Raw genomic sequence first — 19,333 nt, forward strand, 5'->3', positions numbered from 1 at the left:
ATTTTACATGCTCTACACATGACTGATGAAATTCAAAAAAATCTACACAAATTTTTGGCTCCAAAGGGGCAGATTTATACTGCAGTAAAAAAAAAAAATGAATTGGAAGTTTCTTGTCGAGGATCAACTGTCAAGTTTCCCTGCAATTGATAAGAGTAGCAGTAACAGCAAATTTCCCTAAAGCTCAAAATTGGGTATACAGAAGGGAAACCTCAGTCATGTCCATATGAACAGCTATCACAGGACAAAGATCAAGGTTCACATCCATTAAATACAATAGAATCCAAAATTCTACAAACCTGAATCTTGTGACTAAAGTGGTGTCAGGAAGGTATAATAATTGTCATAATGTTATTGGGATTTATTGTAAAGTATAGTAATAGTGGGGGCTGTGTCTATGTGTTCGTGTGTGGGACTTAATTGAATTAAAGGCAGCTGGTCTGAAGGCTTTGATGTGCCAGAAGATAAGCTAGGTTTGAAATGTTAAGTAGGTAAACATAGGTGTAAAGGGAACCTTTGCATTTTTAAATAAACCAGACTACGTTGATTTCAAAGGAAGGGGTGAAATGTTTCACTCAGCCAGGAGGTGTTAAGAAATAGTGTGTTTACTTTTCTCAAAGATTACTAGTAAAATTAGTATGATGAGGGATTTTTATTATTAGAAAGGTAAAGTCCAAAGACATAGTGAAACAATGGGAATTTGCATCCAAAGGGGAAATGGTTATGTGCAAGGAAAGGCATTTTTAAATTTAACAAGTGTGAAAAGCCTTCAGCATCTACACTCAAGCCGCTATCTACAAAGAACAGAAGTTAAGAAAACTCACTCTGAATTGGATTGTTCAGGGTACCGTGAGCTATGAAGAAGAATCATACGGACTCGAAATGTTAACTCTGTCTTTCTCTCCACAGATGCTTTCAGACCTGCTGAGTTTTTCCAGCATTTTTTGTTTCTTTGCCTGGGTCTTTTAAAATCTATATACCTTAGTAAAAGTGTAACTGGGAGTTAGATTAACTAGGGGATTTAGGAGTTATGTTAGCAATTTGTAGACCTACGTGTGTACTTTAAATCATTTTTTCCAATAATAAAGGTTTAATTTAGTTTTGTAGGAAGCCTATAAGACTCGGTGGTCTTATTACTACTGAATTCAAGGCACGCATCTCGAAATTTATACAAATTGCAAAACAGTTGTGGTAGTTGAGCAGCTCAGCATTTACCATCGGCTGTGCCACAACAGTGGACTTGAATTGGTAGCTTTCTTCTCAACCCCAAACTAAACATTACTGAGTTTTACCAATCACATAGATTGGCAAAGTAAGAGGTGTTGTACTCTGTTTAGGATTGAGCTCTGTAATGCAATTTTGGAACCATAAATGTTTAGACCACAGAAGGGGACTATTCAACTTGTGTTTGTGCTGACTCTATGTTTAGAGAAATCTCAAACAAATCCCATTGCTGTGTACCTTCCTCTGTTTAAAATGTTTATCAATATTTTCCTTAAAAAGTTGCAATGGGCTCTGCCACAACTACTTACTGTGGCAAAAAATCCATGTTGAATTGCTGAGTGGTAAAACATTTCTCCAAACCTTCAGCTTCACTGACTCCCTAATCAAAGGAAGTAGTCTTGTTCAAACAGCCTATCACCACCTGTCATGTTTTTAAGGACATCTATTAATTATCCTGTTGGCCTTTTTGCTCATGTGGAAGAAGTCCCAATATCTCAAGTCTTTCCTTATGGCTATATTTTCTCATCCCTGGTGAATCTAAAGACAGATATAAACACTGGTTCGGCCTCAACTGGATTACTGCGTTCAGTTCTGAAGGTATTAGAGAGAGTGCAGAAAAGATTCACAAGAATCTGGTTCCAGGAATGAAGAAATTCACTTAACGTAGATAGATTGGAGAAGTTGGGATTGTTTTCCTTGGAGGAGAGAAGAAGGTTTGATAGAGGTAATCAAAATCATGTGGGATCTGAACAGAGTAGATAGGAAGAAACTGTTCCCACTGGTAGAACAATCGAGAACAAGAGAGCACAGTTTTAAGGTAAATTAGCAAAAGAAGCAATGGAGACATAAGGAGAAAATGCGTAATGCAGCGAGTGGTTAAGATCTGAAATGCATTGCTTGAGTGTGTGGTGAAAGCAGGTTCAATCATGGCACTTAAGAGGGAATTTGATTACTATCTGAAAAGGTAGAATGTGCAAGGAATGGGGAGAATTCAGGGAAATGGCACTAGGTGAACTGGAGAGTTGGCATAGACACGGCAGCCAAATGGCCTCCTTCTCTACTATAACAATTCTAGGATTCTGTGACAGCAAGCATATAGAATGTCCTTTCTGTAATGGGGTATCCAAAAATGTGCACTGTCTGGTTAAAATTTACAATCCTCACTTTCCTCTTGGACACATGGTGCATCCATAACTTCCCACATTCCACATGGTGCACATTCCACTTGGCCAAGCTGCCCTGCCATACCTTAACTTTTACAAACTATTATGAGTAGAATGACTCACCGGTTACTCACCAATCAGCTTCTTCCCCTGCACCAAAGTTAAAACCAAATACTGGAGGCTGAAAAAGGTAGATCTAGGTGCTGCTAACTGCTTCTGGGTTCTCTTTTCACCTGCTCTTCTACGTGCTGCCGACTGTGTCCTCCTCCTCCTTACACCCACTCTTCCAGGTGGTAGTTACTGCCTCTGGGTCCTCTTTCCGCCCACTCTGACTGCTATTCACATCTTCAAGAAATGTTTGGTTCTCAACCTCCTCTAATAAGCCTACACTCTTATTTCCACCATCTGTAAAAACTGCTGCAGTATTTAATATTTCTGCCATACTAATAAGCTAGCACAATTAAATTGTTCCCTTTATCCCTGAGCAGTTTTATCCCTCTCTACAACTTTACTTTCAGCATACTTTTAAAAGCCCTTAGCATTCTCTTTTATATTATCTGTAACCTTTTTCTCAAACACACAAATTGTTAATTGTTCATCTTGATAGCAAAAACCACCACCCCCACACACCATAATAACAAGCTTTGAAAAACTCAAGATTCAACCATCACAAACAATCAGGCCAAACCATTTGGATCAACCTGATGTATTATAAAACAGTGTGTCATATAGAATCCACGCTTCATTCCCTGTGCTAAATGTGTACACAGATGGGTTTGCATCTGTGCAGACTGACAGGACAGACTGGCACATAAGAAATTATTTTAATTAGGCAATTTTTAGGCTATTGATTTTTCATTAATGTGCTATACACTTATGACAGGAATCTGGCAAAATGTAAAGAATGATCCAGTCCTGCCAGCTGTGTAAAGAAAGAAATTAATTTTAGCACTGAACTACGGGGATCAAATTTAAACACTGGTGACTAGCAGAATTCCATCAAATATGAATGTCTCAAGCAGTTATACGTTTTTAAAGCAATCTCAATTGGAGACATGTATTCTATACTTTCTTCTCAACTCTGTCCCCAAAAATAAATCAATTAGGATATTTTTGTTTTCCAAACTTTTAAAAATCCTGGTATCTTAAACAGATTATGAAAGTTAAAACAGTATTAATCTACTGCAACTTTTCATCTACAAGATTACTACAGATTGTGCAACCTGATATCAATCAAGCTGAGTGAAGCAGAACTGTAAAGAAATTCGTTCTTAGTTTTTTCTGTAGAAAATTGGCAATATTCTTCTCTCAAAATAAGAGATTTGTGATTCCTGCCTACCATTTATTTGCTGAGCGCTGACATATGTATTTAGTAAATAATGAACATGAATAAGCTCTTTAAATCACATTATTCTGCAAGTAACTGAACACAATTCACCAGGAAGCCATACAATATTCATCAATGTTCTCTATATTAAGCTATAAATGATAAAAAAAACAATAAGTATAATAATCTAATGACAGTACAGCGGACTCCCATGAAAAATAGTCTTACAATTCTTAAATAGTATAAAAACAATAAGACATTTACCATGCAAAATAAACCTCACTAACATTATGCAGAATGAAAAAAATAAGATACACTATCCATTTATATATTATATATAATTCACTGCACTTCACAATGTACTGATACTTCATACACTCCCCCTTGGGTTCCTGAACATCAGTTTGGCTGTCTGAAAAAGTCAATGAACAGAGAAAATACATGCGAGGACAAATCAACTTGCACCATTCTCAAATGCCTCCTAGTGTTTGTCACAACTATCTGTAGTTGGCATAGTGAAAGGTATTTTAAACGTTCACAGTGTCACACAGTGCAGCACACAATTGCTGCTATTTTAATACTTAAAGCGTATCTTCCCCTTAAATCTTACAATCTGCTCACTGGATTCACAAAGCTCCCAAATGCATTCTAATTTTTTGTTTTCATCTTTTTCTCAGTCATTGTTGTCTTTAAAATAAAGGTTTAAGCAAGTGAATAAAAATCAAAAACATTACGTATTTTGCAGTACCATGGTTAAACTTATCCATTCAATTGTCCTTTAATGACTTGATTAAATTATTTACTTGAAAGCTTCAACCTCTTCCAAAAGTCTGGACTTTTACGTGATGTTTTTCCCAGAGCTCTGACTCAGAGCAGTTGTGCAGTCTAAGCATGTGCAGTGTACCTAATTTCCTAGAATGCATCAGTACTATCCAGTCAATTGTATTGATGGAATATTTTTGTTTACTTCAATTAACTTTCAAAAAGAGTGGAAGGATGAGGGACACTAAGGGTTGAGGACCTCTAACCCCTCAACACCCACTCTTGCAGGCAGCGAGGAGGAGAGTGGATAGATATTTTGGGATGAGATGAGTTACCATGGAGCAAGGGCGAGGGAGTGATTTATTCAAAGGAGGGGATGGGGGCAGTCAAAACAGTGAGGGAGTAGTAGAAAGAAGCATGGAAAGTGGAAGGTTTGGAGGGGGTGGGCATGTCCCATGTGGTGTTTAAAATGGTTTCTGCCCAAAGTCTTTGTTTCACCAAAGATGACCTCAGAGGTCAGGTGCACTGTGGCTTGCCATAGTCATAAGGGGCAGCAGCGCACAAAGGCATTTCTCCAAACATCTCCCTTTTCAGAAGAAAAAAAAACACATTGCATGTACTATCATTTGCAGTTGCATATTACCTACATGCACAGTCTATAAAGAAAGTCATCACGCGTAGACAGAGAGCTGTTCAGTCTAGTCTGTCTCTACACACACATTCCATACAATCAAATGGTACATGTGCGGGTTGTTGTTGGTTGTTCGTTTGTTGTCTGCTGGCTCCTGGAGTGACGTTGCCTCTAAAGGGAATGTCATTGTAGCAACTGCTGCACCTCTGATCCGTTCCATATGTTGGGGAGCAGTTGGTCTCTGGAACTGATGGTCATTTCATTTCTTGTTCAATTGGCAAAATCAAATTTTCCTCTTCACCCGTTTGCTGCGAAGGAGCAGCTTCTCCAGTTGCACGTATGCACTTGCAGTTGCAACAATATGTCTGGCCTTCACTTTCACTGTGCATGATCAAGGTTCCAAGATGCCAAAAGGGATGACTTTTGTTGAATGCGATGAATATTTGCACTCTGACTGGCTCTCCCAACTCTCAACTCTGACAATGACTTGGCAGCTTTTTCAAAGTGAAATGTGGCTGTTGTTTCACTTTGATTTTCTGACTCACTTGTGCTACTACTTCTGGCTTCTATTGTTTTTTTTAAGCTATTGGAAGAGTAGTATGGGTGTGATATTAGTCGCTGAACTGGACAACTGTCCATGCCTTCAGTGGTTGTGTTTCTCCACTCTAAGGTTGTCTTGTACACATCTATACAAGATGTGCTCAAATTTTTGATGATCCCTTTGGCGATTTTCACTGCTGTCTCAGCCTTTCCATTTGACTGTGGAGATGATGTGTATTGCTGAATTTCATGAAGTGCCTTAATTCTTGACTCATGAACTGAGGGCCATTGTCACTCATCACAATGTCAGGAATTTCATAACAACTTAAGTGTGCTTTCAGGCATTCTACAATCTCACTGGTAGTCATTGACGTTAGCTTGTTTAACTCCCCCTAGTCTGAATAGTAGTTGGTGACGAAACACAGTTCCGGAGTGAAAAGGTCTACCTCAAGCCATGAGCAGCTCTTTAGCTTGCTTAGCTTGATGCTCATTACAAGCACTGCACTGGCTAATGTGGTCCTCAGACAACTCAATTCTTTGATGGCTTGCATGAATGTGCTTCAGCATATATTTTCTCATCTCTTTAGGAATGACGACTCTAGCTCCTTTGTACAAGATGCTATCTTAGACAATCACTTCATCCCAGTATGCACAATAGTCTCTCATATAACAGATGTGTCCTTGATTGTTTCAGGACATCCTTTCATCACTGCTTCCTGCAGCACTTGGAACTCATTGCGTAGTTTGTGATGTGAGCACGACGTTTGTCTGTCAGATTCCATGTCTCTGCTGGGTTGATGACTTCCACAGCATGTTGTGCTGTTGCTTCTTGTTGAACCTGGAAGATTTCACACTCTGCACTAGAGCCATCAACCTCCTTCAAAAGGGTGATGTACATCCGCTTCCCTTGCTGTATTGCACTTCCAAGTGATAATTTCTCTGCCAACAAAGTAACGTATTTTGCAGGCGCTTCAGAACAAATAGAAGCGGTTTGAGAAAGATCCTTTGAAGTGGATCTTTCTCAGAAAAACTCAGGTCTGGCAGCAACTGTGGAGAGAGAAACAATTAACATTTCATGTCCATATGACTCTTCTTCCTAACTCTGTTTCTCTCTCCACAGATGCTGCCAGGCTTGCTGAGTTTTTCCAACATTTTCTGTTTTTATTTCAGGTTTCCAGCATCCACAGTATTTTGCTTGTGGTCAGCCTCTACCATCAATTCCTCTCCGCTAAACAGATGCCCATTAAAATACTCACAGACAGAGGCAATAGCCAGGCACTCTCTTAATCTATGCGTAGCGTCACTCAGTTTGAGTTAATGCTTTGGATGAGAATGCAACTATATGTCCTTGCATGAGGGTTGCTCCAAGTCCTGTTTCAGTGGCATCACACTGCAGAGTGACTTCATCATTGACATCATAGTACCTCAGCACAGGCATTGTTGTCACTAGCCGTTTGATGTGGAGTGAAAGCTGCTTATGTGCCCACTGAATATCCTTTGCAGTGCGCTTGTGAAGAGATTCACGTTCTGATGACAAATTGGGCAAGAACTTCGCTAAATAGTTCACAAACCCAACAAATCATTGCACCACCTTCAAATCTGTTGGTTCCTTCATCTCTGCTACAGCATGCACCTTATCAGGAGCAGGGCAAAGTCCTTTTACTGTCAGTACATGATCTGTGTGGTTGATTTCAGTCATCTTTAGTTGAAGGTTTTCCTTGCTTATCTTCAAGTTCATCTGGCAAGCTCTCTTTAGAAGTCTCATTAGATTCTGATCATGGTCAGCAATGGCTTCTTCCATCATATCTCCATATCCATAAGCTAGCAGATCATCCAAGATGGCTTCCATTCTTGGAAGATCATTGATTATCTCATGCTGTCTGCGTTGATATTGTTCTGGAGCAGTAGAAATGCCAAACGGCAAGCTCAACCATCTGTACCTCCCAGATGGCATCCAGAACATAGTCAAAAACTGCTGTTTTCATCCCACATCACTTGCCAGGATCCATCCTTCACATCTATGGTGATAAAGCCCATTACCTTGGCAAGTTGCTGCAAACTATCTTCAATGGTTGGCATGGGGTAGCAGGATCTCTTCAAAGCTTTAGTGAGGTCCTTCAGATCGTTGCGCACACTCTGCTATCCAGGTTTTTCACTGCTATGCTGCTAATCCAGTCTGTAGGAGTTGTCACTTTCTTGATTATTCCCCATCCTTTCAAATTCCTCTATCTTACCTTTCAGGTTGGCCGAGGGCAGCTGGAACTCCCCTCGGAAGATGCTGAGTTGAGCTCACATTCTCATCTATTTCAAGATGATATTCACCAGGTAGACATCCAAGACCTTGAAAGCATCTTTGAAATTTGTCAGGATCTGTTCAGCAATCAATGGCTTGGTGCCATGCGAAACACTGCAAATCACTTTGGTACATGGAGTTACCAGCCCAAGCTTTTGACTTGTTTCAGCTGAGATGAGGGGATTTTGCTTAGCTTGTCCTCTTGGGTGAGCAGGAAATGATGGCTTCATTTTCAGGTCACTATCTTGAACAACTTCACACAGGTCTGTGAAGCTCATGATGTTGCATTGGTGTCTATCTGGCCATTCACATTAACTTGATGTGCTCCTTCTGCAGTCATCAATCCAATAGTCACAAATCAATTTTTTCCTCGAAACTTGATAGTGCTAACCTGTACTAGGATGTAAAATGACTCATCAGAATCATCATCCGACATCGCTCCAGCAACCATCTTTACATGCTTGCTTTTCTTCTTTCCAGCAAAACACTTGATTGCAAAGTGATTCAGCGTCATGCAGTTGGAGCACTGCTTTCCCCATGATGGACATGCTTCCTTTTGTTTTGTGTGGTGTCCTCTACAATATTTACATCCAGTACTCCAGCCTTGATCTTTTTTCTGGTCTTTTTATAAATAGTTCTTCCTTTTCTTCATCATTTTGTGCTTGGAAGGCCTGGACTGCCCCTCAGTGTAGTGCACAGCCTCGTCAGCTCGCCCATTAATACTCTTCAATTGATGATTAACAACCTCAGAGCTTCTGCATATGTCAATAACTTTCTTGAATGTAAGTTTCTCTTCTGTCAGCAGATGCGCTCTCACGACAGGATCTCTTGTTCCTAAGACAATCCTATCTCTGATGAGATCATCCTTTAGTTGCCCAAACTCCCAAGATTCAGCTTGACGTCTCAATACAGTCACTTACTGATCAATATTCTTCCTCCCTTCCTTAGCTCTGGTGTTGAACAGTGTTCATAAATAACATTAGCAGAGGATTCAAAGTGGATCTTCAAGACCTTCAAAATTTCACAAGACTGGTTTTTCTGCTCCTCAGTGAGGTCTAGGGTGCAATACAGCTTTTAGCAGTCCTTCCCCAGCATGTATAAAAGAGTTGCTATTCTTACTTATTCAGGTTTCTTGTTTAGCTCCGTGGCAACTTCATAGTTCTGCCACTGAGACTGGAAGAATTTCCAATTCATTTTCAAACCTCCCTTCATCTCTATACGAGCAGGTTCGGGAATATTAAAAGCCACACTGACGACATCCTGTACAAAGTTACAAAGTGAAGTTTTAATTACTCTGCTATTTCTTACAGCTCTCTTCCAGCTATCAAAATTCATTCAAATTCAGCTACACACACCTGACACCATGTTCCAGTGGTTTGTAAAAATGGTGTCTGCCAAAATCCTGTTTTACCCCAAATGACTTGAAGTCACATGACTATGGAAAGCCACAGTATACAAGAGGCAGCAGTGCACAAAGGCATTTCTCCAAACAGGGCACAGCTGGAAGAGGGCCACATTTTCCCTACATTCCAAATATAGCCTGCAGCTGATGGTAGTTCTTTTCCCCATTATGCTATGCTATACCGCCCAGCATGAGAGAAATGGTTGAGAACAGAGGAAGTAGTAAAAGGACGTCAAAGTGAATAAAACGATAAAGAAAAATGAGAAGCAGGAATATGAAGGCTTGAGGGACAGGCAAGAGAGTGACAATATTCTCTAACTTAACTGCAAACAAAGCACAAAAGATCAGCTAATGATAAATAATATACAGGTTCAAAAACTCTTTTAGAAAGCATTTTGTAATATTTCATTTCAAATAGACCGGTTGCATCGTTCAGCCTGAAATGCTTTCATTACAAATGCTGCAAGTCAGGGTAGGTTTCTCAACACTTCACTGAAATGAGGCCAAAGAAGGTGAAGCATTTTGATGCAGAGTATTGAGAGTGAAATAAATTAAAAAAGTAATAGAAGTGTGCAAACAGCCGAACTGGTGTCACAGACAATTAGCGTCCCCAGATAGTATCCCCATTAGTATTCCCACTGGTGGGTTCATTTTATAATACAACTAGGCCTTCCATCCTAAAAGATTAACTGGGCTTGACAACCACATTGCTTTGCTTCTTTCCTGATATAAGGCAAGGCAACATAAAACAAGTAAACATACTGGGTAGCACATTTCCGATTGAAAGTAATAGGATTTAGAAAAACCAATTAAATCCACAGACTGACTAGTTCCTCCTGATTGGTTTGTGCTTTCACTGGCAGTGATTTTGCTCAGGCTTCTTGAGCACCAACTGAATGGAGCAGTCATGGTCAAAAATCTTATAAAATTATCAGCTGCAGAGGGTCCACGATTTCCAATCATTACTTGGTCAGTGCTGAGCTTGTGAATTATTGGCTTGAGAACTGAAAAATCATTAATGTAATGAAGGATTTTAAAGTTGCAGCATTGCCAGAATTAGGAACTAAATTACACCATGGTCAGACCATCTGTTAAGTATTTTTACAACTTTCATGTAGCACCTTCAACAAAGTAAAATGTCCCAAGGGTTTCATAGAAGCGTTATAAAACAAAGCTTGACACGGTGCTACCTATGGAGGTATTAGGGTAGAAGACCCTGTTAAAGGAGGAATAAGAGGTAGAGAGTCAGAGTAGGTTAGGGAGGGAATTCCAGAGTTAAAGTTAAGCCTTAATTTGCCTTACCTACAAAAAGGAGAAGATTATTGGAACTTATATATTTTTAAAAAACTGATTAATTCTACAATACTGAAATTGCAATCAATGTAAGATAGTGTGTACCTTCAGGGCAAAGCATAGAAATGTCCTTCTGTGATCCTCCCAAATTAGAATTGCACTAGTAGCAATGTGGCACTGCTGGCTGCTGCAGTGTCACAGGCTGAGCATGAACCATCAGGTTACAGTATGATGGATCAGATTGTTGGAAAAATATTGTTATTTTTGGTTCCCATGATAAAGCTCTATTTCACCCCTGCTACTCCCTTATCATAGGCATCTTAATTTCCTCTGCTTAGCGTCTCTTCTGCTTCTTCCCCGAACTAGCCTAATTCAACTCTCTCAAAATTAAATCTGCCCAGAGTTCTCTAGTTCACCTTTTCAAAGCAGTTGTACGAGTACCCTAAGCATGATAGCTCCAGGTCATGCTCCTGCCACTCACCCTTGCCTTTCACTCTGTTCCCTAGCATTCAGCTACTGTCTCATTAGTTATGTGTGAGCCAGCGAAGTAATGTAAAAATGAAAATCCCCAACTGCTTCTATTGCAGGCTTGCTATTAAGACATCATGATAATAGATTTTCCCAGTGGGTGTCTGCTACCAAATCAACTCAATTTCTTCCCAGCATCAACCTTCCTAGTTTTTAAATTTCTCCCAATCCCAGCCTCAAACCCTTACCAGAAACCTGAGCCCTCCACTCACTCATGCCTGACACCTCACCAGTTTCTCTAACACACATGTTAATGTGGCTATATATTGTGATAACAGAAATCTGGAGTGCATATGCAGTCTATTAGGGAGCATTAGACATTAAAGGGTGCTGATTGCTTGCACATCATCTACCTTGATTTAAAACTTCAGCCTGGCTAGACCACAACATGGCTACACAAGCCACTTCTCAGCCTCACATGGAGCCCAGCGCCCCCCTCTTCCTCTTCGTCTTCCTCTCACTCACACATTTTGTTATTCTTTAACGGGATGCGGACGTCACAGCTAGGCCAGCATTATTGCCCATCCCTAACTGCCCTCGAGAAGGTGGTGGTGAGCCACCTTGTTGAACCACTGCAGTCTGTGTAGTGTAGGTACACCCGTGGCGCTGTCAGAAAGGAAATTTCAGGATTTTGAGCCAGCAGTAGTGAAGAAACGGTGATATAGTTGCATGACAGGATGGTGTGGGGCTTAGAGGGGAACTTGCAGGTGGTGGTGTTCCCATTCATCTGCTGCCCTTGTCCATCTTGGTGATAGAGGTTGGGGTTGGGAAGGTGCTTTCAAAGGAATCTTGATGAGTATCTGAGGAGCCATGAATGGTGCTAAACATTGTGCAATCCGCAGCAAACATCCCCACCTCTGACCTTATGATGAAGGGAAGGTCACAAATGAAGCAGCTGAAGATGATTGGGCCTAGGCCACTACTCCTGCAGTGGTGTCCTACGCTGAGATGACTGACCTCCAATAACCACAACCATCTTCCTCTGTGCTACAGCAGAGAGTTTTCTCTCTGGTTCCCACTGACTCCAGTCACTCTAACCTCACCTCTGGAGTTCAGCTCTTTTGTCCATGATTGAATCAAGGCTGTAATAAGGTTAGGAGCTGAGTAGCCCTGGCAGAACCCAAACTGAGCATCAGTGAACAGGTTATTTCTGAGTAAGTGCCACTTGATACCACTAACGATAATCCCTTCCATCATTTTGCTGATGATCATGGTAGACTGATGGGTCAGTAATTGGCCAGGTTGGATTTATCCTAATTTTTGTGTATAGGACGTACCTGGACAATGTTCTACATTGTCAGATAGATGCTAGTGTTGTAGCTGTACTGGAACAGCATTGCTAGGGGCACGGCTAGTTCTAGAGCACAAATATTCAGTACTATTGCAGGAATGCTGTCACGGCTCATAGCTTTTGCAGTATTCAGTGCCATCAGCTGTATCTTGATATCACATGGAGTGAATTGAATCGGCAGAGGACTTGCATCTGTGATGCTAGGAACCTCAGGGGGAAGCCAAGATGGATCATCCACTTGGCATTTCTGGCTGAAGATGGTTGCAAATATTTCAGCCATCTCTTATATCTAACATATCGTAGCTGTCTTTAGGATGGCCTGTACCCAACTACTGCCAGTATCAAACTCATGTTAGCTGTCATGATAATGCACAAGCTTAAAAAATTGAGCAAATTAACAAAGCAATGTATGACATTGGGTGACTGCACAGAAAAGAGCGTGAAACAGACTTAGAGAGAGAAAACGTGGGAAGATAGAGATTACAAAGTGTTTGAGAACCATAGAGTCACACACAGGCAAGAAATAGATGATAAGAACTAAGAGAGTGGGAAAGAAGCAGAGAGACCATTACCAGAGAAAGGTCCCATCTGTATTGTGCTTCCATAAACACCAAAAAAAATTATTAGCAATGCTTAATAAGCCAGCCTGCTAAACATTTCATACAAATAAACTGAATTTCTTTCCTATTTATGACAGTTTTTTTTTAAAGGGTTTCAGCTAGAGATGATTCATATGCATGTTTGTGAGCGGTTAGAAAAAAAAATGTTGAGTAAAGCACAAAATGCAACTTTTTGCTCTTTCACATTTACATATTATTGTCAATGACCCACAACATAGGATGCAACGTAAAAGGAAATGTTTTAGAAATGATGGTCAGTAGCCATATAGTTGAGAAAGCATTTTAATATAATTTTCTAAATATTGGCTGCACTTTAAACACTCAAAAGATAAAAGGCATGGCCATTTTTCACATGAAATTACATGCTTCAGATTTGCTGGATACTTCAACTGTAGAACTGGAGTGCAGTTTTTCCGAGAATTATATTCTACTTGCTTGCTAGATGTGCTTTCCTTTTGATTTAAATAAGGTAAAGCACACAATTATAATCTAACTTCAGGAACATCACAAATAAGGCCCAACACATTGCCTCTTAGTCATGTATCACGTTACAAGAGGCTTTGCAGAGGAAAATATATTTCAGGCAAAACAACTTACCTAGTGTGTTGTGAACACCATCTGCTTCTTCTTTCACTGTCTCATCTAATCGTTCCAGGTTTTGAACTAGCAGTGCTACCACTTGTCCTTCCAACTAAATTAAGGCAAAAACAGATAACATTACAACAAACCACTTCAGGATAAATTTTTAATATTGAATGAATGACACATCACAAATCACACACATTTTTGCTGATAGACATGATTTACTTGCAAAAAGAATCAAAGGCCAGGCCAATATAGACATTTTCTGGTTGACCAGCATTCTACTGACTTGTGAATAGTTTGTCAGATCACACAGAAATGGGAGCAATGGAACAATTTATACCTGTGTGCTGGTTACAAAGAACCCATAGACAGCGGACACAGCAGCAGCCATTGTTGCTTCTCCTGTGGGGAAGGGCCAAAGTACAGGCACTCTACCATCAATCTGTCCTGCAGAGACAATCCTCTTTCTCTCAGTTCACCAGAATCAAGTTTTTCTCATTAAATTACTACAATAAAGCACAAAATAAGGTCCAAGCTCCTTTGGAGTGTGATGTTTCAAACTGTTAAGTGAAGTCACAGATAAAACAAAGTCATATTTTCCAGTCCAACCAGCCTGTGTCAAAAGTAAAACTTAAGAATTGAAAAAGCAAAGCTTCCCTTACCTCCCATGCTGGGTGCCAGGCAGGCACATGATCCACTACATTCACTGACTCCCCCTTACCTATCCTATTAAATATATCCTCAAAAAACTCAAAAGAAAAAGATTTGTCAAATACAATTTCCCTTTCATAAATCAGTGCTGACTCTGTAGTCATATTATGATTTTCTAATTGCACTGTTGCCACATCCCAAATAATAGATTCCAGCATTTAGACTGCTACTCATGTTAGGCTAATTGGCCTATTGTTCCCTCTTTTCCTTCTTCCTCCATTTTTAAATAGCAGGATTATGTTCCTAGAATCTAAGGAATGCAGGAAGATCAAAACCAATGCATCTATTGCTGCTGCAGCTTCCTCTTAAAACCCTAGGATGCAGGTCATCAGGTCCAGGAGATTTGTCACCACTTATTCCAATTCATTTTTCCATTGCTATTTCTTTAAAAAAAATCCATCTAAGTTAAGTTCCTCATTCACACCAGGCCTCCAGTTCCCCATTATTTCTGGAATGGGTTTTTTCTTCCACCTCTAGGGGTTCAGCCACGTCTTTTTGTCCATAGGTTGAAAAGACTGTTTGCTTCATTCAGCCTTGATCTCATAACAAGCAACCAAACATAAGACTATCACATTTAGTGTGTCAGCAGTACAGTCCATCTTGATGTGATCCACGCGAATGAAGTAAACTCCATTAACCTGCATAATTTGTATAAAGGTAATAATCAGTTTTTCACTGAGGAACATGGGTTATTTCTTTGAAATATAGTTAATTTCAAGTTTATCTGATTAATTCTTTGTGAACTGCTAGCAAACTTCTAGCATTGTTGTAGCAAACGAGATATTGCTTGGGTTGCTAAAGTTGAATTCTTATGAAACACAATGGCCTGGATTATACTTTCAGTTTTGAAGGGAGAGAATTCCTCTGCATGAGCTCCTCAGCGTAGTGTCTTTGGCCCAGCCATCTTCAGCTGCTTCATCAATGACCTTCCCGCCATCATGAGGTCAGAAGTGCAGATGCTCGCTGATGATTGCACAATGATCAGCACCATTTGCGACTCCTCGGATACTAAAGCAGTCCATGTCCATATGCAGCAAGATTTGGACAACATTCAGGGTGGGGCTAATAAGTTGCAAGTAATATTTGTGCCACACAAATGCCAGGCAATTACCATCTCCCACAAGGAAGAATCGAACCATCTTCCCTTGACATTCAATGGCATTACCATCCGATTCCCCCACTATCAATATCCTGGGGGTTACCATTGACCAGAAACTGAACTGAACCTGCCATATAAATACCATGGCTACAAGAGCAGGTCAGAGAATGGAAATTCAGCAATGGGTAACTCACCTCTTGAATCCAAAGCCTGTTTACCATCTACAAGGCTTAAGTCAGGAGTGTGATGGAATACTCTCCAGTTGCTTGGATAAGTGCAGCTCCAACAGCATTCAAGAAACTTGACACCATCCAGGACAAAGCAGCCCACTTGACTGGCACCTCATCTACCACTTGAAACATTTACTCACTCCACCACTGACGCACAATGCATTGCAGCAACTCATCAAGGCTCCTTCGAGAGCACCTTCCAAACTTGCAAACTCTACCACATAGAAGGGCAGTAGATGCATGGGAACACCACCATCAGAAATTCCCCTCCAAGCCACACACCATCGTAATTTGGAACTATAGCAGTATTCCTTCACTGTCGCTAGGTCAAAATCCTGGAACTCTTTTCCTATAACAGCACTGTTGATGTACCTACACCACATGGACTGCAGTGGTTCAAGGTGGCAGCTCATCACCACCTTCTCAAAGGCAACTATGGATGGGCAATAAATGTTGGCCCTGCCAGCAATGCCCACATCTGTGAAAGAATTTTTAAAAAGCTTACCACTGACCGTGTAAAATGCTGTCCAGGAACACTTAGCAGGCTCTAGAGCATGGACTTTCTCTATTACAACCTGACTTTGAATTTGGTATCGATAGTAGATCTGTGGCATCCAGCACAGTGCACACATCAGTCAGTCAGACTGAAGAATTCTTAGAGACAGCAAAACAGGAAGTAAAAATCAATTTAAATCAATTACAGAAAGCGAAATAAAGATTGGGCATACACATGGGATTAAGAGAGGAGCTGAAATATTGAACAAACTTAAAATAAAAATTATTTTTATAGTTGTAAAACTCATGCTTTAAATGCACTTCTGGGGAAATGAAACTGCATACTTGCAAAATCAGTTTCTTTTCAGGGCCAAAGAGATCCCCCAGTAATAATTGTGACTTAGTACGCCATTAAAAGCTTGATTACTACTGATCGAACAAGGCTCAACATATTTACACAGCGACTACTGTGTATAAAAAGTTGAGATCACATCAAATCACTGATTATGTTGATTACGTCTGCAAAGACTGCAACGCCACTCTGTGGGTGGGGGTGTGTATCATTTATTGCAACTTCCAGATTTCCATGTTTAACTACGTAATGTGGATACCAGTTTATTAGAAACACTAATTCCAGGACAACATTTCCTTGCTTTTAGATTCAGCAATTGTTCTAAAAAAAACCAGAATCTTAAAATCAGGTCAATGACTTTCTCTGCCCTATAACCTCCACACCACCACTTCCATAACCAAATTAACATCTAACTTCATTTAACATCATCTTTATTTATATTTTCACAGTCCACAGCTCAGTAGCCATCTCTATGTACTTATCCTTATAAACTCAATACCATTCTGAATCAAACCTTCAATCAATTTTCTTTCCCCACAAAGAGGGTCTTAATCAAGGAAATATTAACTATTTATTTAAAAATCTATACCACATATTCACAATTTCAAAGGGAATCCTCAGGCATCATCTTAGGTTTGCTGATTGCAAGCAGGTGAAGGGAAAGGCCCATACTTTGCACTAGGTAGTTGCTTCATTTTGCAGCTCATGCATTGTAATCTTGAAATAAACACTATTATAATAAATAGCATCAGATAGTTCCAAGTTTAAACCTAACTCCAAGATTATTATATAGGCTAGCACTTATATGCTCTGGCCCAATAAGATTTTGATGCTCAGCAAACCTGTGGCAATCAGGTCACCATATTTGCCACACGATACAAATTATATGCAATATTAATAGAACAAATGTTCAATCTTTTGAAAATAGTTTAAAACTTCAAACCTGTCAGCAATCAATAACAATACACTCACTGCCAGAGCCAGGACAGCTTCAAAAAGAGTTTTGCAATCTAACTGTTCCAAAAAACAAGTTTGCTACATGCACTCTCAAAAGGTGGTGACAATCTGTTAATTGAAGTGTTCTTTTTGCGACAGTATGTTCCAATTTGTTTAAAAAATAGATTTCTTCAAGAGTAAACTGTCTCTATTTTATCAGAATTGATGTATTAGGAGGCTGGGGGAGAGAAAAGAATCAACACATCTCTATGTATAGAAATCTGCAATGACTCTTGCCTTGTTTATGCTGTCACCTGTCATTTAAAACAGTGTCTGGGCATTTAATAGACCTTTGGCTCAGGGTCAATCTCCTGTAATCTCTCCATTTGCATCAATAGCACCCAATTCTTTTCAATCACTAGTTTCAACAGATCTATTAAGATGAAGGCTGAACACATGTTGATGTTGGTGTACCGCTTTGGCTTGCCAAAATTGCACATTTCAACCTTCATTGGCAGCCATGAAGCGCTGTCCATTGCTCACACACGTCAACTGCAAAAACCACCAACTACCAGCTAAACAAAACTGCCCCTTTACCTCCTCCCTCTTCACTGTCCAAGGGCCCAAACATTCCTTTCAGGTGAAGCAACGCTTCACTTGCACCTCCTTCAATTTGGTCTACTGCATTCGCTGCTCCCAATGCGGTCTCCTCTACATTGGAGAGAACAAACACAGACTTGGTGACCGCTTTGCGGAACACCTTTGGTCTGTCTGCCAGTGTGACCCAGACCTTCCTGTCGCTTGCCATTTCAGTACACCATCCTGCTCTCATGCCCACATGTCTGTCCTTGGCCTGCTGCAATGTTCTAGTGAAGCCCAATGCAAACTGGAGGAACAGCACCTCATCTTCCGATTAGACACTTTACAGCCTTCCGGACTTAACATCGAGTTCAACCACTTCAGACCATGAACAATCTCCTCCATCCTCACCCCTTTTTTTAATCCCCTTTTTTCAATATTCATTTTTATTTCATGTTCATTTTTATTCATAGTTTATCCTCACCTTTTATCCTATTTTCATTCTTTTTTCCCACCACCCCTCCCCTCACTAGGGCCATCTGTCTCTTGTTCATGTTGTTCTTTCCCTTGTCCTGTTATTACCACATTCCGCTTTCTGACCTTAATGCCACCGTCAGCACCTCCTTTAGCCAGTACCGCTACCATTAACACCCCTTTGTCCTTTTGTTCATGACATCTTTGTCAATCTCTTTGCCTATCGCTGGCCTTCTATCCAGCTTCACCTGCTCCACCACCCTTAAACAGTATAAATTTCATCACATTTTTACGTCTCTTTGGCTCTGAAGAAAAGTCATAAGGACTTGAAACGTTAACTCTGTCTTTCTCTCCACAGATGCTGTTAGACTTGAAGTTTTTCCAGCATTTTCTGTTTTTGCAAGTATTATCACTGTTTTCTCAGTAATCAATTTGTCCTTAGCAAGTTTCCACAAACAATGAGCTAACTGATCAGTTAATCATGAACATTAAACATTTTCCAGGAATTCCAGCTGTAACACTCTTGGATTACTATTCTTGCCATGTAGTTAGGTGCCTGGAGCATGAACCATGTCACAAGAAAGCTCTGGGCTTATGCGCGGAACTGGATGAGAATTTTTCCAGTTTAGTTTTAATCTCAGCAACCACCAAGAACAGTCTGCCTCCAGCTGCTTCCTTATTCCAAAAAAATGCATACTAATCAACCCTGTCATTGAACCACGTGGTACACTATTGTAGTACTAGTCACATCTTATACTATAGAGGATGGTTACTAATATTGCAACCCTAATGGATATT

The 19,333-nt window shown here is 40.2% G+C and overlaps 1 protein-coding gene across 1 annotated transcript in view; it reads right to left on the minus strand.

The window, feature by feature from the left end:
- Positions 1 to 19,333, minus strand: part of ctnnbl1 (catenin, beta like 1) — a 197,079-nt gene that overhangs the window by 120,321 nt on the left and 57,425 nt on the right. Inside the window, exon 6 of the mRNA XM_078555389.1 lies at positions 13,672 to 13,765. Coding sequence (XP_078411515.1) covers positions 13,672 to 13,765 — 94 coding nt within the window. The remainder of the gene's footprint in view (positions 1 to 13,671; positions 13,766 to 19,333) is intronic.

Source organism: Cetorhinus maximus, chromosome 13, assembly GCF_964194155.1.
Source record: "Cetorhinus maximus chromosome 13, sCetMax3.hap1.1, whole genome shotgun sequence".
NCBI lineage: Eukaryota > Metazoa > Chordata > Chondrichthyes > Lamniformes > Cetorhinidae > Cetorhinus > Cetorhinus maximus.